This window comes from Mesocricetus auratus, unplaced genomic scaffold (assembly GCF_017639785.1).
Source record: "Mesocricetus auratus isolate SY011 unplaced genomic scaffold, BCM_Maur_2.0 Super-Scaffold_100024, whole genome shotgun sequence".
Lineage (NCBI taxonomy): Eukaryota > Metazoa > Chordata > Mammalia > Rodentia > Cricetidae > Mesocricetus > Mesocricetus auratus.
The window spans coordinates 19114553-19137449 of record NW_024429205.1 but is presented as its reverse complement, the minus strand read 5'-3'; the positions used below and the strand labels follow the sequence as shown (position 1 = coordinate 19137449).

General features: G+C 41.1%; 1 protein-coding gene across 7 annotated transcripts in view; it reads left to right on the top strand.

Moving 5' to 3' along the window:
• The window catches only part of Dtnb (dystrobrevin beta), a 200107-nt gene that overhangs the window by 94377 nt on the left and 82833 nt on the right, over positions 1-22897 (top strand). For all 7 annotated transcript variants that reach the window (XM_013119858.3, XM_013119859.3, XM_021232445.2 and 4 more), the window contains one exon: positions 8294-8418. In XM_013119858.3, coding sequence (XP_012975312.1) covers positions 8294-8418 — 125 coding nt within the window. The remainder of the gene's footprint in view (positions 1-8293; positions 8419-22897) is intronic.

The window sequence follows — 22897 nt, the reverse complement described above, 5'->3', positions numbered from 1 at the left end:
TTTCTAGCCAGCTTTTCCTATCTTTAAATTATCCGGTCTACCTTTTGCCTCTGTAAATCTTGTGGTGTAGATGTCTGGCTGGCCCGTGGTGTCCTCTTCTGTTCTCTTTTTCTCTTTTCCTCAGTTCTCCTGTTTATCCTCCCTGCCTGCCAGCCTCACCTATCCTTGCTCCTGCCTCACTACTAGTCATTCAGACAAAGAGTCACAGCTTCACAGAGTTACACAAATGCAACATATACAAAAGTCACACACCTGAAAACAATATTTCCCAACAAAGACACGTCTGGTACTGTAAGCTTTAGTTTCTATACCACATTTTAAAGTTTATAGCCATAAAAGCTGAGGCCAATAACACCTAATTCACAAGACTGTTAGCAGGTCAAAATGAGCACGTACATAGATACATGCATACATACATATTCAAGCAGTAAATTTGCCAAAATGGAAGATAGAATAAAATGAGAAAAATTAAGCAGAACTTAAAATAATTCTGGTCTTGTGCAGTTTCTGAGATAGTTAAAAAATGAAGACATGGAAAAATGGAATATTAAGGATTTTTTAAAAAGAGACATAGCATGCAGTACTAATCAAAAGACATTTAGTACAATCATATTAATCTTAGGAAAAGGACCTTGAGGCAAAAATCTTTATCAGAAAAGTTAGTATGGTAGATTGTGTGTGATACATGTTTATCCAAGTTCTAAAGAGTCCTTACCAAAGATATAGCTTACCAAAGATAAAAAGAAAATGAGCAGTGCTACAGTAATAACATCTAGTAATAAATACACCTACATGATTTAAAATCCATAGTTCTGTGAGATGGCTCAGGGCTTAAAGGCACTTGTTACCACACCCAATAACCAGCATTCAATACATTGGACTCACATGTGGAAGGAGAGGACCAGCTACTGCAAGTTGTCCTCTGACCACCACGCGTTTCATGGCACATGTGCTCCCACATATAAAAAATATATGTAATAAATTATTTCAGAGCACACTAGAAATTGAGAAGTACACAAGCAGGTAGCCCTGACAACCTTTCTCAACAGCTGCTAGACTTAGTAGATAAAAATGAAGACTGTAGAAACTTTGAGCATAGGGGTCGGGTGGGTGGCTCAGTTGGAATTGTATGTGGTTTGCAGGCATAAGGACCACGTTCATTCCCCAGGGTATAGTGGAATATGCTCTTTCGACTCAATGGTGGAAACATTTCTGGACTCCCTAGCCAGGCACTGTAGCCTCATTGGTGAGAGCCAGGCCTGTCTCAGAGGAGGTGCAGCTCCTGAGGTTGTCCTCTGGCCTCCATTCATGTGTGTATACAGGCGCATATGCACCTGTACACATACATGTACCCCCACATACACACATGTGTAACACACAATAAAATAAAATTATTTCAACCATTCTGATTGTATCCATAACTGATTTCATTCTTAGAAAACACATAAAAGAAGCCTCAGAGAGAATTCCTATGATAGACTGTGTGCTCTGAGAACTTAGTAACAATAAAAAAGCTTCCGTGCATTTGGGTATTGAAAGCTTCATTGACAAGAACAAATTCCTAAAACAGCATTGCTCGACAAAACTGATTCCAGACGGAGCAGAAAAACCAAATAGTTGGGAAGGCTGAGGCATGAGTATCGAGAGTTTGAGGCCATCCATGGCAAATATCAAAGCCGTGTCTCAGAAGGAAAGGGGACTGGAGCAGCGTGGGGGGTGTCGGCACGAAGGACGCTCAGTTAGTATCCTTATCTTTCCACAAAGGAAACAGTCAGGCTGGCCTGGATGACTTTGTGTGAATAAACATTCAAATAAAAGATAAGTGCTAGTATTATAGAGAACTTCTCAGATTCCAGAAAAACTAAAAAGCATTTTTACTTAATATTTTAGGCTTTAATTATATTGGTACCATCAAGTTATAAAATAAAAAAGGAACATGACAAGCCACTTTCATGCATAGACGTAAATGAAATCTAAACAAAATAGTGGAAAACAAATGAAAACTGTTCACAAAAGATGCATTATGACCACACGTCTTTATTCCAGTAATTAAGGACTTAGTATTATAATTTAGCATACTTAGCTTTATAGCTTGATGCATTGAATCCACATAATCATCTCAAAAAACATAGATGAAAAATTTTACGAATTCCAGAATCCATTGAAACTCTAAACATGCATGTAACAACTGCAAGAAAACTGTTAGAAAACCACAAGTAGAGGAAATGTCCTCAACCTAGTATACAGTACTTTGCTAAATCACAGTATCCATTATGTTTACTGCTGAGATATGGAGTCAGTTTGTTTTAGGGTTTTAATAAGATGTGCTGTAGTCACTTTTATTTGTTGTTCCCCTAGCAATCCTGAACAGTAAAATAAATAAGGAAAAGAAAAGCTGTCTCATTTCTTGGTGACTGACAGTGTGGAAAGCTGGAGACATCTTCTGGGGAAGTCATTAGAATGAAAAAAGCATGGGGCAATAAAGCTAAACCACATCAAAATGTAAAGTTGGGGGGCATTAAATAATCAACAGAGTGAAGAAGCACTTTGTGGGATGGTGGAAAACACATGGAAGTAGACTGACTCCTGGGGAGTTAATACCTAAAATATATATATATTTTAGGTATTAACTCCATATATATATATATATATATATATATATATATATATATATATATATGGACCTACAACTCAACCAGAAACAAGAAGGCCCTGTATCTAAAGCCTTCTGCTCCCGCCCACCTTTCTCTTCAAAAGCAGTATATAAGTAACCAATGCTAACTCTACCATTGCAGATTTGGGGCACTGGCTGCATATGGAAGGATGGGAGTGTGCTCTCTTTGGAATATGGTTAATCTCAAAGGACTTTACAGTTTGGAGCCAGGCTAGATCAAGCTTAGACATTTTGCTGGTAGTTCAGCATCCTGTAACATTCTGAAGAATTCAAACTATCTTCCAGGATGAATTGAGTCCAGGTTGTCCTGATGGCTTGTCCAAAGGTTGAGTTCATACTAGGTTGAGTTCGTTGCTGTATACCACGAATCTCCAACATTCAGAGGTTCTGTTAACAGTGGAATACTTAGCCAGGCGGTGGTGGCACACGCCTTTAATCCCAGTACTCGGGAGGCAGAGGCAGGCAAATCTCTGTAGTTCAAGGCTGGGCGGGACCAATAGCCTCCAAAACAATACAGAGAAACCCTGTCTCGTAAAAAACAAGTAAACAAACCAAACAAACAAAACAGTGGAATACTTGTTGGTTCAGAGATCTGGTGTCAGGCCTAGAGAGCACCAAGAAGGCCAAGGAACCCTGCCAGAGAAATTAAGCATGTCTTCACCCCAGAATGAAGTGCTGGAATGAGGTCTGAAGCAAGAGTGAACTAACTGTATGTGGAAGGAATTGAAGTCTTCAAGGACAAAGATTTTGACTACTTGAAATGTGTCATCTTCATTTTCTTAATAAAATTGTTCTTTACCATTAAAAATGAGTAAAAGGAGTTGGAGGGATGGATCAGTGGTTGAGAACATACTGCTCTTGGTAGGATCTTAGTTCAGTTCCCAGCATTCACATCGGGCATCTCACATCAGCCTGTAACTCCAGCCCAAGAGGATCCAGTGACCTCTTCTGGACTCTGCAGGCACCTGTGCAAATGTAAACATATGCACGCACACAGAGACCCTCACACAGTTAGAGCCATGGCATAAGTGTAGCCATACACACACCGATAATAAGATGTAAATAAAAATTGAGAGTTGAGCAGGTTGTGTATGTAGTAGGTATAAATGACAGTAGTAGGTATAAATGACAAATTTATTCTGAAATTCAAGTGGAGCTGCAAAGAGTCCAGAAAAATGATGCCAGGTATGGTGGCTCACACCCCAGCACTCAGGAGGCAGAGGCAGGTGGATTTCTGTGAGTTTAAAGCCATTCTGGTCTACATAGTGAATTTCAGGACTGCCAGAATTATGTGAGACCCAGTTTCAAAAAAAAAAAAAAAAAGAGGAAGGAAGGAAGAAAAGAAAGTGTAAACACTCCTCAGGGACTCTTGTTGTAGCTGAGAGGATGATATGCTTTGGTAATTAAACTGATAGTGTCCTGCCCAGGACAAAATGTCTGCTAAATGACTTTTATACAGTTATCCATATAGGAAAAAAATGGGTTATTTCTTGATACCTACCAAAATCTATCAGTGCTAGGTTGGGAGGAGAAAGGACCATGAATTTGAGACTAGTCTGGGATATATAGCGAGATTTGCTTTTAAAGAAGAATCACAGCTAAATATATTGAGACTTACATATGAAACCTACAAATGACAAAACTTTAGTGTATGATTGGGGGCGTGCACATGAAAGTCAGAGAACAGCTTTGTGCAGTTGCTTCTCTCCTCCCTCTTTTGCCTCAGTTCTGGGATCAGCTTCACAGCATCACACTTGGACCGCACCTGCCCAGCCACCCCTGCAGTCGTAATTAACACAACTTCAGACAACAAATGTGGAGGTGCTGCTGGGGGGGAGGGGTGTCCTTCATGCTCTCAGGGAAAATTTTTAACATAGAAAAGGCACAAAATATGAAGAAAGTTGCAAAACTGGGATGGCTAATATTTAAAGCTAGCTCTTCATAAAAAATACAATACAGTGAAAAACCTAAAGGAGAAATTATACACTGTATCTTTCTTAGGCTTAAAATACAAAAACATATAAAGAATTGTTGCAAACCAGTAAGAGAGCCTATTTCAGAGAAGCATGAACAGCTTACAAATAGAGGAAATATACCCAGTATTTTTGGTTCTGAGGAAATTGCAAATTGAAATCACAGTACCATTTACTACCCATAGGCCTAGCAAATGTTAAAGTGTCAGGCAGTGACAGGGGCTGGAGAGAGTGTGGAGTTTTAGGAGTGCTCCCACACAGCTAATGGGAAATTAGTGTAACTGCTTTGTAGAGCAAATGAGTTGGCAGTGGTTGCCAAAATTGAAATGTACACAGCCATGGAAGCCAATAGTCCCTATATTACAAAATTCTGACATGTGGTCATCCATCATCATAAAATGGAACTTGTAAATAGTAGGACCTTGTAAATAGTAGGACCAAATGGATACAAACCAGCACTCATCGTGCATCGGCAGTGGAGTGACTCTCTAAGTTATAAGAAACTAAGCATGAAAGTGACATCACGCAGTGAAAAAGATTTGTGAATTATAATTACATATGCCCACATAGACAAATTATAGCAGTTTTGAATGAATGAAGCAAGTTGCTGAACACATTTGCACATACATTTGGCTTCTGTAGGTTTTAAACATTTCTTCACAATATATCATACATAATACACAACTGTGAGAAAAAAAATTAAGTTAAGGAAATCAATACAAAGTCCAAGTCAGTGAAGGAAATATGTGTAAGGGGGTCAAGGGAGAACCTGCAAGAAACATTCAAAGTGACTGTCATGTTTTTCAGGCAGAATGCTGGATAGATGAACATGATAGCTTTTATAGTTTTCTGGCTTTTACAATTATAGCACACATTTTATAGCCTCTTGATCATAGTATGTAATCAAGGATTGTCCTCCTGGTCATACCTGTGAGTGCTGGGATTATGGGAATATCACCACATCCAGCTCATGTGGTAGTGGGCATCAAAACTAGCGCTTTGTGCGTGGTAGCTAAGCATGTTGCTGACTGGGCTGTGTCCCTAGCTCTGTGTCTGTTTGAGGCTTGAAATTGGATGCTATCCTTTTGATTATTTGCAATAATGTATTGTGTTGTGGGCATGTGTAGGTTGCAATACATATGTGGAGGTCAAATAACAACTGTGGGAATCTGTTCTCTCCTTCCACCACATGGCTCCTGTGTATCCCACACGGGTCATCAGGCTTGGTGGCAAGTGCCTTTATCTGGCCTGCCCAAAACTGGATATACTTTTTAAGCTTTGACTTAAGGAGGTATTTTTAAGAGTACCATAGAATACTGCTAAGATTATTAAGGATTACAAGTGCAGACACTTACTTCACTAGCCAGATAATTTAATGTTGTTTATTAAGCCTTTGATTCCATGGTTGTTAGTGCTCAGGATGTAGCTAAAGTAAATCTGTCTCATATAGATGGCATGAATTAATGGCCCAGGTGGTTCTTTGGTATAGCAACAAATCATGAAATTAAAATTAGTTGTAAAGGTGAATTAAACTACTGTTTTCTGTTTCCATTGGTTGTCTCCCTCTTGTAATTCTCAAAATCAAAACAAAATAAAAGACTGAAAGTAGAGCTAGAAAATTGTGTTCAAGTCACATGCTCTGTTCTAAGAATAGGCTCTGTAAATACAGAGATGACTAAGACATGGCTGGTCTCTTCAGAAGCAAGAGTCTAACAGAGACATGAAAGGGATTAAACACTGTATATTCTAACATGGTCAGTGTGAGAGTGGGCATTTGCACAAGGTCACGGGCCGCCTGGAGAGGCATCACTGACCAGTGGAGCCGTGAGAAAAATCTTCTCAGAGGAAAGAAACTTCACTTGGGAAACAAGCAGGAGGCATATGTAAGACTGGTGGGAAAGGACAGGCCTGGGAAAGGTGTGTGCCCACATCTCTAGACCTAAGGGACATGCTATGCATCTGCTGTGCTCCCTGAAGGTAGGAGATGAGAGAGATATGAGCTGGAATGAATACACGTGCCCTTGTAGAACAAGACAGTGTTCCTTTAGCTCTTAGTGTATGTGGATTATCAGCCTGTGAGAGCTACTGGGAGAAGGCCTGCTCTCTAGGACCAGAGGTGGATGACAGACAGGGAGAACATTATAGCTACATGTCAGTAAGGAGGAAGCAGTAGTGAGCAGCTGGGGGACGTTCAGAATTCCTGCTGTGTTTTGCCCTACGTCATTTGAAGGAAACAAGGTTAGAAGTAGCCTTTTCTCAGAATAAAATGGCTTGAAGCATTCGTGGTTGTGAAGATATCCAAAATACAGTTTCTGAAGATACTGGTATTATCTTTAACAAATATTGACTTTGCCTATATGGTCTTAAGGGAAAACAGATTTGTGTTTATGTGGTGTTAAAATACAGCAAGCAGAATATAAAAGTTTAATGGTGGTAAATGCCAACATTTGAGGCTAAAGCAGCAAGATTGCAAGTTGAAGGCCAATCTGAGCTCCATGGTGGGTACTACTTAATAAATAATAAGTGGGAATGCAGTATTGATGAGGCACATAGCTGCACACAAGCTATACTTTGTATTCCAAGTGTCACATTTGATAATGAATTGTATAGACGGCAGGCTTTAATATTCAAACTTATTTTTCCTTAATATTCTGCCATTTCTCAGACAGCAGTGTTATTTGAAGGGAATTGGATGGACAGCATACAGTGTATGAAAGAGCCTCTGGGAATTTTCAGAGGCTGTGGGTGTATATAACTCAGAAGTAAGAGACCCCGGGTTTACTTGCCAGCTTTAAAAAAAAGCAAGAGGCAGGCTAAGTAAGGGCTATAGAATAGAATATTCTGTTCAGTATAATTGTGAAATCTTACTCACTTTGGGTGCATTTACTATTTTAATTAGCAATTAAATTGATGTTTCTGCTTTGTAGAGAATTACAGAATTCCATTTTTTTAATGTACCCTGTAGTACATCACCATGTATAGTCACAGGTCTAATGCTCAATGCTTGTATATAGGCTTATACTTGTTCAAATCTGTTGGCCCAGACAAACCCTAAGTACCAAATGCTCTGCCTCATTTTTTGTTGTTGTTTCAAGGTGGAGATTTACGAGGCCCAGGCTGGCTCAGATTAACTGAGCAGCTATAATGACCTTGAACTCCTGCTCCTGCTGCCTCCATCTCCTGAACGCTGGGATTATAGGCTTTCACCTCAATACCTGTCTGTCTTGCTTTTATTTGGGAAATATTCTAGTATTTAGGGACATAGCTTAGGCAACTGATTTGGTAACAAGCACAATCCATGTGTTCTTTGCATTGACTTAGTCTTTTTGTATGGTACCCATCAAAAAAAATTCCCCCAATAGGGGATTACCCTAATATCTTACCAGAAATGACCCGGAAGCCCCAAAAAGGGGAGGGGAAATTCCCAATATACATAGATATTCAGAAGAAATTTAGCATGTCTCTTTGGCCCCGTGGCTTGATAATGTGACTTTATGGTTGAAGGCAGGAACTGCAGGGGTCAAGAAGCTGCAGGAGACAGCAGAGCTCTGCCGGTCTTTGCTGCAAGGCTCAGTCACACTGACTGCAGTGAAATCTGATTTGTACTTGAAAAGGCCTCACTGCCTTGTTTTCTTCTTTGACACAGAAATCCCCTGCAAAGAAGCTGAGCCACGCAATTAGTAAATCTTTGGGCTGTGTACCCTCCAGAGAACCCCCACATCCTGTTTTTCCTGAGCAACCAGAGAAACCACTTGACCTTGCACATATAGTGTAAGTATACGCCTGCATGCGCTGTGCTGAAATGCAGCTTTCTGATGGGAATTCTAACTCTAATCAAGAGCTGATGTCCTTAAACCACCAAAAATACCTGCGTGTACCACTCTGCATTCCTCATGCTGGAATAGTACAGCAGCCTCCAGAAACACGAGCACATCGAAGAGCATACATGGTTGATAAATTGGGTTGCCTACCACGGTTTGTGTGTCCCTCCTTCCTGCAGTGTAGCCGCCATTTCTTTCTCTCTGGCAGTGAAACCCTCAGGGATTTAGATATTCACGTGGCAAGGGAATGAAAATCTACTGGGCTTTATCTTTTCAAACTTAAGGACACAGAACGACAAAATGCAACCCAGTACAACAGCTCATCATTCTTCTTTAGTGTACTTTAAGTTGTGAAACCCGTTTCTTCTGCATAGGTCTTCATTTCATATGAAATGGATTTTGTTGTGTAGTGTGTTGTTGAATTAGTCACACACACACACACACACACACACACACACACACACACACACACACTGGCACACCAGTGTGCATTTGAACAATAACTTGCTTCCAAAGTCATTTTTTTGCATAATAATTCATTCCCCTCATGGTTGATTTTTAGTGCTATCATTTTAAAAATTAAAATCTCCATAGCTGAGGAGATGTAGTTCACATAGCATGTACAGGCTCTGGGTTCAACCTCTGATACTGCATAAATAAGAAAAAAATTGTTTCCAAATGTACACAGGCTGATTTCTGGAGTCTTTATTCTGTTCTTTGGCCAAATTGGCTATCCCTTTGCCAAAATTACCCTATTTCAGTAACCATAGAGACAGTGATATTTTTTAGGACTATCTTCTCTATTCTTGTCCTTTCTTGTTTATTACAAATTTTGGGATCAGCTTATTGGAGTCGTCACAAAATTTTGTTCAGGTTTTCACTGACTTTTTTAACCCAAAGATCAAATTGGAGAGAATTGACTTTTAATAACATTAAATTTTCTATTGTGCATACATGGTCTCTTTACATTCACTTAAATGCCTTCTTACAACTTTAAGTAAAGTTTTATGGTTTTGACCTAGAAAAGGTGTTATATATGTTAGTTTCTTTGTTGAGTTTTTGGGATGGGTATTTTTTGGGGGGAGAAAGCATCTCACTATATAGTTCAACCTGACCTTAAGCCCTCTCTTAGCCCAGGCTAGCCTTAGTCTTCTGGGTGTGGAGTTGGAATGTCCCACTTGACTAGATTGATTCCTAAGAACTGTACATATTTTGTTGCAGTTACTAATAGCATCTTTTTTCCTACAAAATTCTCAAGGCATATTTAGTACTTCATAAAGTACCTTAAGCGTATAGTTCCTCTGAATTTGGGAACTATCTTGTGATGCCAGTGGGCTCTGTTTTGAATTATGTTTCTTAGCAGTTGTTGGCAGTTGTGGTATATAGCAAATATTGATGGCTTTTGTATTTTAGTGAACTTTGTACTTAATTTTTTGTTTGTTTGTTTTCAAGACAGGGTTTCTCTTTGGCTTTGGAGGCTGTCCTGGAACTAGCTCTTGTAGACCAGGCTGGTCTTGAACTCACAGAGATCCGCCTGCCTCTGCCTCTCAAGTGCTGGGACTAAAGGCGTGCGCCACCAACACCCAGCTGTACTTAGCTTTCTTAGCTTGCTCATTACTTCTGATAATTTGTATCCCAATTTTTTTTTAGAATTTTCTGTAAATAATTTTATAATCTACAAATGATGGCTTTGTTTCTTTCCACTTTTTAGACTTTAAATTAATCATGCTTTGGGGAGGGGGAGGACTTAACTGTGATGACTAGAAACCTCCGTAAAATTCTGAATAGAAAGGGTGTAATAAGTCTTTGTTGGTTTGTTTATTCTTTGAGTAGCCCTGGCTGTCTTGGAACTCCCTTTGCAGACCAGACTGGCCTTGAACTCACAGAGATCCACCTGCCTCTGCCTCCTGAGTGCTGGAGTTAAAGGCGTGCACCACCACTGCCAGGCACAATGGGCCTTCTTATGTTATAGTAACCTCAAAGAAAAGACTTGCAGCTGTACATAGCAGAGATGATGTAGATTTTACAGATCTAATTAGGTTAATCAGCTTCTCTGTTTCCAAAGAGTGCTTCATTTGGGTGATAGACAAATGCCGAATTGTATCAGATTTTTCTATTTTGAGATGATTGTATGATTTTTTCCCCATTAATTAATGTTGTGAATTGCATTAGCTGGAGGGTAACTTTGTGTTTGTGATGCTAGGGATTAAACCCAGAGCTTCCCACACATGAGGCAAGTGCTCTACCACTGGGCTACATTCCCAGTCGTATTTTTAAAAAACTCACTCTTACATTCCTGGAACCAACCTAAATTGGCTATCCAAAGTGCAGTTGAATTTTGTCTGGTAATATTTTGTTAGGTTTTGGCACTGTTTATAAGTGAATCTGAACTTCAGTTTTCCTTGTTTTTGTTTTTTTCCCTCTTTTTTTAAATACCTAAAAATGGTTTTATTTTAAGACAAAACAATTCACATTACTATATAGCCAGACTTCATAGTGTTCGTTCATCTAAAAAATATTTTTGCATGGTAATATGTACATGCCTTATCAGTGTGCATGTATGGGAATGAGTGAACATGTAGATCATATGTCGATGTTGAATGTCTGTTTCAGTTGAGTTCTACTTTGTCAGGTTTTAAGACAAGGTCTCTCACCCTGGAGCTCATCCATTTAGCTAGACTAAGTAGCGAGTGAGCTTCAGTGACCCACCTATATCTTCCCCTGTCTCCACCACCTCTGGAGTTGCAGATGTGGGCTGCCACACTCAGCTTTTGATGTGGTACTGGAGATGCAAGCTCAGGTTCTCCTGGGTACATAGCAATTTACCAATTGGTCCATTTTACCTTGCCTCTCCGTGTGTTCTATAAGAGAAAACCTGAGCTGGAGAGATGGTACAGTTGGTAAAGTACTTACTGTTAAAGCATGTGGGCCTGCATTTGAGCTCCAGAAACCATGTTTAAACCATGTTTAAACACTGAGCATGTTGGTATACACTTGAAATCCTAGTGCCTGGACTATCAAGACAGGTGGATCCCTGGGGCTCACTAACTAGTTGGCCTTGCCTAATTGGCAAGCCCCTGGCCCTAGTGAAAGATCCTGTCTCAAAAAAGAACAATACCCAGTATTGGACACTCAAGTAATAATTATAGTAATAATTTAGAAAATTGCTCAGATGTATCAGGTAAAAGCTGGAACTATTGATGAACAGCCAAAATAGCTCAGCAGGTAAAGGCATTGCCTCAAAGCCTGACAACCTGATTTGGATTTATGGGTCCAACATGGTGGAAACAGAGAACCAGGTCTTGCAAGTTGTTTTTGACCTCCACATACGTGACTTGTACACATGCTTCTCTCTTTCTCCTCTCCTCCACTATTCCCCCCAAAGCACAAATAGTCAAATGATTTTGTGTCTGTATTTATGTGGAAATGCATGACAAATACGATAATTAGACAATGTAAGACATATAGACTTTAAGACCTCTTCTGGCTGGGTGGTGGTGGCCCACACCTTTAATCCTAGCACTCAGGAGGCAGAGGCAGGCGGATCTCTGTGAGTTCCAGGCCAGCCTGGTCTATAGAGTTAGTTTCAATACAGTCAGAGCTACACAGAGAGACCCTGTCTTAAAAAAACAAAAACAAAAACAAAACAAAAACACAAAACAAAACAAAAAAATGTTTTCTGTCCATTCTAATGCACTGTTGCTCAGCTTTCTAGAATTAAAATAAGTAGCAGGTCATTTTACAAAGAATGGTAATATCAAGGAAAACTTGCAAAAAGTCTAAAAGAGATTCATAGTTGTAGTTGAAGTGGATTGGTGTTCTCAGAAGCCAGATATCACAGACACTAAATCTAGTCAAGCATGTTTGCAGTCCCATGGAAACATGGATGGATGCTGGTGTTATTCATGATGCCTGGGAACTCTAGCTCCCTCGTCTCTCCATCTCCATCAGCCTCCTGGTGTAGCTCCTCATCAGTCACGTTCTTGCTGAACTCAGCGTGCACTTCAGATTCATGCATGGAGTCTTCCCAGTGTCATCATCATGAAGCCAGAAGGCTTCCGGGGTTTCTTTCTGTTTCAGACATTTTTGGAATTGTCTCTGTCAAAAAAATCACCAAAGTTCACTTTTCCTGTCCTTTATTAGTTTTACCTATTATTTTCTCAACTTCTTCTTTCCTGGGTTCAAAGTCCAGGGCTCTCATCCATGTCTTTAGTGCTCCTGAAACTAGAGTTACAGAGGGTTGTAAGCCACTATGTAGGTATTGGGAATCAAGCCCAGGTCCTCTGCAAGAGCAGTGAGTGCTCTTAAACCCTGAACCATCTCTCCAACCCTGGTCACTGAACCCTGTCTTCTTCCTAATGTGGCCATTTGAATTAATCTGCCTTCTCTGCTTTTCACCGCCAGTTGCCCCTTTAATGGGTTTATTTAGAAGCTGTTCACGCCTAGTCAGGTGGCGCTGCCGGAGCCTTGGCTTTTGCCTAGAAACCCTGGTTACAGTAGGACTTTTACAGAAGGTCAAGTATATCATCACCATTTATCCAAACTTCAAAAGTAGGTGATTTGGGGAGGGCTGGAGAGATGGTTCAGAGGTTAAGAGCACTGGCTAGTCTTCCAGAGGTCCTGAGTTCAATTCCCAGCAACCACATGGTGGCTCACAACCATCTATAATGAGATCTCATACCCTCTTCTGGCATGCATACCAGAACACTGTATGCATAATAAATAAATAAATCTTTTAAAAAATAGGTGATTTGTATGAATGCATAAAAACATATACAGAAGATAACCAACAAACAGATATTAGTGGCTACCCTCAGGAAACAAATGGTAATGTGTATTTTGCCTAATTTGACATGCCACTTCACAGTTAAAATTTAATTTTGTGTCACGTCACTGGTGTCAGATCAGGGCCTTATTTACTTACTTACTGTGTGTGAATGTGTTCACGCGTATGAGGTACGAGGGGACGTCTGTATGCCTTGTGGAGGTCAGGGTTAACTTGTGTGAGTGGGTGCTCTCCTTCCACAATTTGTAGCTCAGGGCAGGCCATCATGCAGGTACCTCTACCACTTAGCCAGCCCACTAACTAGATAAATGTCTTTAAAGTTGAATGAGATTCTGTTTGAAAGAATAGCTTCCTTGTGTTAAGTATTCTTTAGCCGTGTGCCTTTGGCATTCTTTGAACTAAATACCAAGGAGCTTAAGAATTTCTTTAAATCTCTTGAGGATTTCTTGATGGACCAGTTTCATGGTTTCTGATCAGCTTCACAAATGTCCCATTGTATTCAGAAGAACTATCCTATTTACTTTGAATCTTTGGAAAATAATGCCTCATATGTGGCCTAATATGCAAACTAATTCTGTAACAAGATGTTTTTGCCTTATGGTCTGTCATTATCTTAGTGCCAAGCTAGGAAATGCACTCATGAAGAATGACATTTACAATGAAGCCAGAGATGACTAGGAATTAGCTGTGCAGGGTGGAGTGTCCTGGCAGAAGAAGGCATTAGGACCAGAGCCATAATGTGCCAGAGCAGGCTGTCGAGTAGGAATGGGCTGCAGGTTGATGGGCTTTCTCCCGAAGTGAAGACCTTAGATAGGAAGACTTACCAAGTTTTCCATTTTAAAAAGTTAAAAATGAAGAGCAAACAGAAACCCTATTGTCTAGACTAGCTGGCATTGGTGAGCTCTGGGGTCAGCAAGAGACCTTGCCTCAACAAGTAAAGAGGACAGTAACCAACAAAGGCATGCAATATCAGTGTTGGACCTCAATGCCCATGTACATGTGTGTGCCCATACACATGTGAACACATGCAAACATATACACATATGTACTCAAATAGATACATTTAGCTGGATGTGGTGATTCACACCTTCAACCCCAGCACTTAGGAGTCTAGATCAGCCTGAGCTATAGAGTAAGACTCTGTTAAAACCAAAAACCTAAACTAAACTTACATTATACAAGTATTGCACAGCAAGAAATAAGATTAAAACTCTAAGCTTGAGGTTTAGTGCTCTGTATCAGATGGTAAAGGTGCTTGCCACCAACCTTGATGACTTGAATTTGGTTCCCAAAACCCATATAGTGGAAGGAAAGAAATAAATTAAAGTTTATTCTGACCTCCGTGTTTGGGGGGGCAGGGGTGACAGGCACATTGCTACCAAGCCTGACCAAATTGATGTGCTTCAGTTGACTGAGACCTTGTCTGGAAAAATTGAAATGTAGAAAATTGTCAAGGGACGACAGCTTGTGTCCACCCCTGATCTTCCTACATACACAATCTTTACAAGATCTTACATTTTACCACTATTGCATGACAAGACAGAAAATTAAAACTCCAACCCAGGTGCCGTGACAGACTTCTGTAATTCCAGCACTTAGGAAGCGAAGGCAGGATGGTCAGGAGTTCAAGATTACCCCCAGCTACCTTGTTTCCTGTAGCCCTAGCCAGCCCAGACTACATGAGACCCAGTCTCAGAAAAATAAACAGACAAAAAATTCAAATCTATGGTAGTAATTTGGGGTGGAAACCTAAGCTGACTATGAGATAAAGTATATTTGACGATCTGATTGTTTGCACAGAATAGAGATTTGTTCAGGCCCACGGATTTGCAGGTCAGGTGTTGCTCCTGGAAACTCCCAGCAGATCTTTGCTTATTTATCTTTCACCACAACCCCATGGTATAACTGTCACTAGCCTGTCTTGGTGAGGTTGAATGACAGCCCTGTCACCATAGGAGCAGAGCAAGGGTGTTGGGGCTGTGTCCAGATCCCACCGTCTTCCCAGCCTTCTGTCCCGCCTGCTTCCTATAATGCTAAGAAACAGCACAGAAACAGGTAGAATTAAAGTGTAGCCTGAACCAATGGCCAGTTTCAGAATCGAGAGGGAACTTGGTTAGCAATAGAAGGGAGTGGTGGGAAAAGGCAGAAGGAAAGCTTTCTTTTAAGTTGGTGATAACCAGCCTACCAGTTACCTCAGGATAGTCTTAAAGGATAATGTGTGTGAAATAGCTTGTAAGAGGTTAGGGTTCTCTAAGTCTTTTCCTCAAGTAAGTTGAGTTATTGCAAAAACTTGTATCCAGAAGGCGTTGGCTTACTCTTCACTGAATTCTAAGTGTCTAAAATAGTGCCCAGAGCAAGGTAGGCACTTAAATGTATGGAAGAATAAATGCATGAGTGATGCTGGGCAGTGGCAACATACGCCTTTAATCCGAGCACGCAGGAGGCAGAGGCAGGAGTATTGCTGTGAGTTCCAGGCCAGCCTGATCTACAGCACAAGTTCCAGGACAGGCTCCAAAGCTACAGAGATTCCCTGTCTTGAAAACAAAAAACAAAAACAAACAAACAAAAACAAAAAGAATGAATGACACAGTACATGCCTTTTGCTGTTTTTGTTTTCTCCTTATAAAAGTCCTAATGGTCATGTACCTACATGTCCCCAAAGCCTCCACTAGATGGCAGCCATAATTCCTTATGTTCCTTTTGGGGGAGGTTGAGGCTATCAAGTAAACAAGGTTTCTGAAATCTCAGGGCTTGTATTCAAAACAAAACTAATTTGTCTATCAGAACTCTAGCAACTTTTCTTCTAAGTCTCTGAAAGAAATTAGCGTGTCTTTGATCAAAATATTTTCATACAACTTGCAGCTCTCAGTGCCTTTGATAAATCTTCTGTTGTTTAGTTCAAGCAATTTGTTCTTGCTCAAGGTCTAATTATCTAACCACATAGTCCTTAAACCTAATTTCTTTAATTAGCGGTTACTTGCTGTTTCACTTCGGTTTGTGGCTATTTATTTCTGACAGAAAGCAAAACTAGCTGGTATTGCTTCATGCCTGTATTATTTTTCATAATCCAGCAAGAAGAGCAGGATACGAATAGGAATCAGTGAGTTCTTAACAGGACTGACACATGGCTGCCCACGAGGGAAAGCCAGCCGATGGTCCACCATCTAGGAATGACTTTCATATTTTTACATCATTAGAGGTAATCTGGAGGGATGTAGTACTTGTGTACATGCATGCATGTGAAGGCCAGAGGTCAGGTGTGTGTTTTTAATTACTCTTTTCTATTACGTGTATTTATTTTGTGTGTAGGGAGAGTGAGTGTTTGTACATGCTAGCGCCAGTGGGTCTGTGGAGGTCAGAGGATAACTCAGGAGGGTTGATTCTCCCTACTGTGTGGGTACTGGGTATTGAACAGAGGCAATCAGGCTTGGCAACAAGTGTCTTCACTCACTGAGGCATCCCGCCAGACTTCTACCCTAGTTTTTGAGACAAGGTCACTCACTGAACCTTGCTAATTTGACCAACAAGCTCTAAAGACCCTCTTGTCTCTCTGCCTACCCAACATTGTAGGCACGTTCCACCCCTCACGGCTTTTTACAAGCATCCAACAGTTATTGTGCCAGCTGAACCATCTCCCCAGCCTTTAAAGATAAATCTTAATTTATCTCTAGATAAATTGTAATAATTAAAAAAAAACCACCTAACCAGGTATAGTAGCGCATGACTATAATCCAAGCACTCCAGAAAGTAAATGAGGAGACTTGCTGAGTGCGTCAAGCTAGCTGTGGCGATGTCTGCTCATCCATGATGCGGAGAAGTCAGGGAGTGATGGTGGATGTCTTCCTCAGTGTCTCTCTGCTTTATTTACTAAGGCAAAGTCTCTTACGGAACTGGGAACTTTCCAATTTGGATTGTTTAGCTAGCTGGCTTGCTCCAAGGATCCCTTGTCTTCACCTCAAAAACACTGGGATTACAGGTGAACCACTGTACCCACCTGGTTTCTATGTGAGTTCCGTTTTTTTTTTTTTTTTTAACTCTAATCCTCATGTTTGCATGGCGAGTATTTTTCTCAACCAGCCATCTCCCCAGCCCCATGAACTTCTTGATCATACAGTCTCTGCCTGTTAAGTACTGGGATTATAGGCGTGGACCACTATACCTAGTTTATGTATTGCTGGGAATCAAACCCAGCACTTCATTTATCCTAGACAAGCACTCTGCCAACAGAGCGGTGTACACAGCCTTATATCTTGTTTATAGCTGTTTTCAGTTACTGTGGCAGAATAGTTGCTGTAACTGACACACCATAACCCTCAGAGCCTAACATTCATTATCTGATCCTTTTAGAAAAAGCTTGCCAACCTCTGCTTTTAAGGAAGCATGAATGAAAAATTACAATTTTGAACACGTTATGCTTCTTCATATCCTTTTTTTCTGAATGTTTGTTGTCTTTGGTTCTATGGTCCAGGTTGACCTTACCAATTAACAGAAGTCTTATGTTTTATTATAATGATTTTGAAATGGTGCCCTTGGAGCCAGGCAGTGGTGGTGCATGCCTTTAGGCCCAGCACTCGGGAGGCAGAGGCAGATGGATCTCTGTGAGTTCGAGGCCAGTCTGGTCTACAGAGTGAGTTCCAGGACAGCCTCCAAAGCCACAGAGAAACCCTGTCTTGAAAAAAAAAAAAAAGAAAAGAAAGAAAGAAAATTGTGCCCTTGGTAGCATGATTTTGAACTCACCAGTGCTCCATCAAGCACTCAAAATTTCAGGCCTATACCATTTGACTTGGAAGAAGGAAAGTTGCTTTTGGGCATGGCTCTCAGACCATACACCAAGGCTGACTCTGACTTGTCTTCACAGCGCTGAAGTGGTTTTGAAGACCTAGCAGTTCATGAAGGGCTCCTTCAGAGGCCAAGCTCCAGACAGTCCTGCACTGGCGCTGGTCAGGCTGAAGATCCCTAAATCATTGTCTTCTAAATTTAGAGTTGGCTTGCTAGCCCTGAAACTATGCCAACCCAGTAAGAATGAACACAGAAGAGAGTGAACCAGCATAGTCCTAGAAATAGGATGATTTTGCCTGAGCATATGTATGCATATAGGGGTAGAGGAACTTGCATACACTCCCGTAAGTGTGTATGTGCGTGTGTGTGTGTGTGTGTGTGCACGTTACTCCTCTGTGTGTGCATGTATAACAGAGAGATGGCCACATGAACAGCAATGTAGTTATTCATTGTGGCGCATTAAGGAGACCCAACTCTATTTAATACAATAAAACTAAGAGCTGCCCGGCTTAATCCGAGGAGGGTAATGGTTTACAAGCAGCTGGGTCTTACCTTCCTCTAGGGATTGTCTCATATGGTTAACACCGGACCGCAGAAAACCACCTATTTTTAAACTCTAAATCTCACATGGCCACAAATTATGCCTTGGCTTTTTAAAAAGCTTTTTGGCATGTAATTTTTTTTTAGTTTTATGTGTATGGGTGTTTGCCTGCAAACAAGCATGTATATTTGTACACACATGCATGAAGCACACTCGGAGGTCAGAAGAAGGGTTGGGTCCCTTGAAACTAGAGTTACAGACCGTTGTGAGCCGCCGTGTGGGTGCTGGGAACTGAACCTGGGTTCTCTGGGAGAGCAGCAGCCAGTGCTCTTAACTGCTAAGTAATCCCTCCAGCCTTTTGCTTTCTTTTTTCAAGTGGGCGTTACATACATCTGCATATGGGTGTGTGCCTAGAGGTGTGCGTGCATGTCTGTGCACGTGGAGGGCAGAGGTTAATGCCAGATGTCTTCCTTATACTCTCCACCTTAATTTTGAGAGCAGGTTTCAAATTGAACTTGGAGCTCACCAGTTCAGCTAGACTGGTTGGCTTCTGAGCTCTGCCTGTGTCCTTGTCCCCCCTCCCCTCCCCCAGCATTGGGATTACAGAAGTCCTGTCATGCTCAGCTTTTACACGAGTGCCGGCAATCTGAACCAAGTGCTGCTAGCTTGTACAGCAAGCACTTTACCAACCAAGTCATTTCCCCGGCCCCCTTCTTCTTTAAAAAAAAAAAATGATATTAAAAAACACATGCAGTTGGGTTGGGAAGATGGCTGAGTGGTGAAGAGGACTGCTTGCTATTTCAGAGGACCTGAGTTAAATTCCTAGCACCTGTATGGAGGCTCATAACTGTCTCTCCCAGGGGTTACAAAGCCTTTTTTTTTGGCCTCTGTGGGTACTCTCCACCCATGGTATATAAACATACATACAAACACTCATACACACAAAATAAAATAAAAAATATTTTAAAAATACATAAAAGTTGTCATCTTAAAGAATTTTAAGTATATAGTTCATAAGTAAAGAATATTTGCATACCATAAAATTTGCTCACTTTGGCAAGTTACATTACTTTTACTAAGTTTGTATCATTTTATAACCATCACTACCATCTGGCTTTAGATGCTTCTATCATTTATATAAATTGCAGCTCACAGTTCGAGCCCTGTCATAGCTACTTTTCTATTGCTGCAAAGAGACACCATCATCAAGAAAGGTACAGAAGAAAGACCTTGTTGGGACTCAGTTCCAGAGGATTAGAGCCCATGACCTTCATGGCAGAAGGCGGGCCAGCAGGTATAAAGCTGGAGCAGAAGCTGAGAGCTCACATCTCATTTATATGCACACAGCAGAAATGGCCTAGCTGGGAATGGTGTGGGCTTTTGAAACCTCAAAGCTCATCCCCTATGACACACTTCCTCCAATCAGGTCACGCCTCATAATCCCGCCCAAACATTCCCACTACCTGGGAGCCAAGCCTCCAAACAATGAGTGAGCCTATGGGGGCCATCCTTATTCAAACCACCACAAACCTGAGGCAACTACCAGTCTGCAGTAGTTCCTCCTACCCATTAAGGATACATTCCAAGTTCCCCAGTGGGTACCAGAAACTGCAGATAATATAAATCATTTATGCGTTTGCATGTATATGCGAATGTATACTGCACATGTATGTATGTGTGTGCACTTACTGACTGTGGAGATAGCTTGGTGGGTAAAGTACGTGCTGGCAAGGCAGTAGCACAAGTGTCTATATATAGTCCCAGCATGCCCCAAACAAGAGATGGCTGGAAGATTGTGGGACAGCCAGCTTAATACTTGCAGCAGTCAACAAGAACAGAGATCCTAACTCAAACAAGGCAGAAGGCAAGACTGACTACACACACTAAAAACAACCTACATCTAAAACTGTTCTTTTTAGGAGAAGAAATACGGGGAAAGGGAGAAGAATGGGGGGGGGCAGGTTCAACATTCAGAGTTTTCAGTTTTAACGATTTGTGTATGATTTGCCAGTGCAGGCACGTGCACGCCAGGCATGCATGTGGAGGCCAGGGGATATTGCTCCTCCCCTCTCACGTTTGTGTGGCCTCTGGAAAATGAACTCAGGTTGTAGAGCTTGCACAGCAAGTGCGTCACCTGCTTCACTTCTCGTCAGCTGGGAAATTTAATCAAAATGTAAAACTGTTCCTTTTGAGGTGTTCTCCGGCTTGCCTGTCAGAAACTTGAGTCTTCTTCGAAGGATTGCCCTTCAAAACTGAGCTTCAAATAATCTCCTCAGTAAACTTCCAAGGAACCTGAGCTTCCCCCAAACCAGAAAAATACAAACTGGTGTGAATAAGAAGTAAAGGAAACCATGGTAAAGTCCCTGCAAAGAGTCTGGCTTGTCAAATGTAAAATATGTACACATATTACTTTTATTTTGTAACAGTAGGAGTGAGTTAAAAACAGAAAGTGTTACAAAGAATTTAAAATAAAACTGTACAAGTAGCAGAAAACATAAAGAGAAATCAAATCAAAGTCTAAGAACTGAAAAATAACTAGAAACCTCAATAAGAGAAAATAAATATCAGATAGGTCTAATCTGAACAAGGAGAGAATTAATGAACTGACAGATAAATCCGGAGTATTAGAATGTATAGAGGGCTGAGACAGAGATGAAGACAGATGAAATTCTGGCATCCAGGTTAAAGAAAGTCAGTAGAGGATCGATTAGCCTTCCAGAAGCACAAAATAAAGTCAGAGGTACAGGATGGCAGAGCCCAGCAAATCCCAGGGACTGTGTTCAGAGAGGGACGGGCGCACTGGGAGTACTGGAGCTACTTGAATGGTCTACAGTGGTGGCCCTGCTTTAAGAAAGCAGGTGTGAAAGGATTGCCACGTGCTCAAGGCCAGCCCGGACCACACACCAAGACCTCATCTTAAAAATAAAAGGGTTTGGGGGCTGAAGAGATGACTCAGCACTTGTTTCTTTTGCAGAGGAGCATCTATAACCTCAGTTCCAGGAGGTCTGATGGCCTCTTCTGACCTCCACAGGTGCCAGGGCGTGGTCAAATAGTGTTTGAACTTTGGAAATACAAATTTGGGAACTGACGACTTATAGGTGATATTTAGTATAGAAGAGAAAACAGAAGGATCAAAAACTATGACTAGTTTATTACTTCTTTAGATAACTCTTTAATAGACCTTTGGCAGGTTTTTTTTTTTCCTAATGTGCAATATAAAGTCAATTCCAAACAACCAAGACTTTGGTCTTCTTGGATGCTCTCTTTGGTAGTGTTGAGCTTGGTCAGTGGAGGTATTCTGTATGATGAAGATTCTTTAACAGATACAAGCTTTCTTCTCTGTCCTGGAACTCACTCTGTAGTTCAGGCCGGCCTTGAACTCAGAGGAGTGCTGGGATTAAAGCTATGCACCCCAATGCCCAGATGGAATGTTTTTTTTCCCTAAATATCTTCATGTGCTTAAAAATATTATCATCTTGTTGAGAGAGGGTCTCTACATCGCCATTCTATCAAGCCTACTTACTGGGTGCAGAATGAGCAAATTTGGACTTTTAAGTTTAAGAACGCATTGGATGATTGTAGGAGTATGCCAGCTGGTTTGGTGTTATGGGGGAGGCTGCTGTGAATTTTCTGTGGAGGACATTAGATGCAGAAGAGCAGCTTTTATCCAGTCTGTGCAGAAGCAAAGATGACACCTTGTGGGTAATTGTCTGCTGATTCAGAACCCATAGTGATAACAACAAAGGTGCTGATGTCAGGGATGCAAAGACTGGACAAAACCAAGTCTCACTGAGACTTTAACATTTTGTGATTGATGTTGAAGGAAGGAGAGAAATGGAGCATAGAATGGGTACTAATAAACTTTCCCCTTTGTGTGTGTGTGTGTGTGTGTGTGTGTGTACGTGAGAGAGATTTGTACGTGTTCATTGTATATGTGGCTTCTGAAGATTACACTTGAGGTTAGCCTTTAGCTTCCCTGTGTGCTTGTGTATGTGCTTGTGTTTGCAAGTCCGTAACGCGTGTGCGCGCAAACACACACACACACACACACACACACACACACACACACACACACACACACAGTTTTGGGGCTAGGGAGATGGCTTCATCAGTAAAGGACTTGGTGTCCAGTGCAAAGACTTGGGTTTTGTCCCCAGGACCCACATAAAAAAGCCAGATTTTGTAGCATATGCTTGTAATCCTAGCACTGGGGAAGTGAAACCAATCAGATTATTAGGGTTTATTGGCTCCTTGTGAACCCTAGGCCAGTGAGAAGCCTTGTCTCAAAAATAAAACAATCCAAAGTTCCTGAAGGCTGAGACC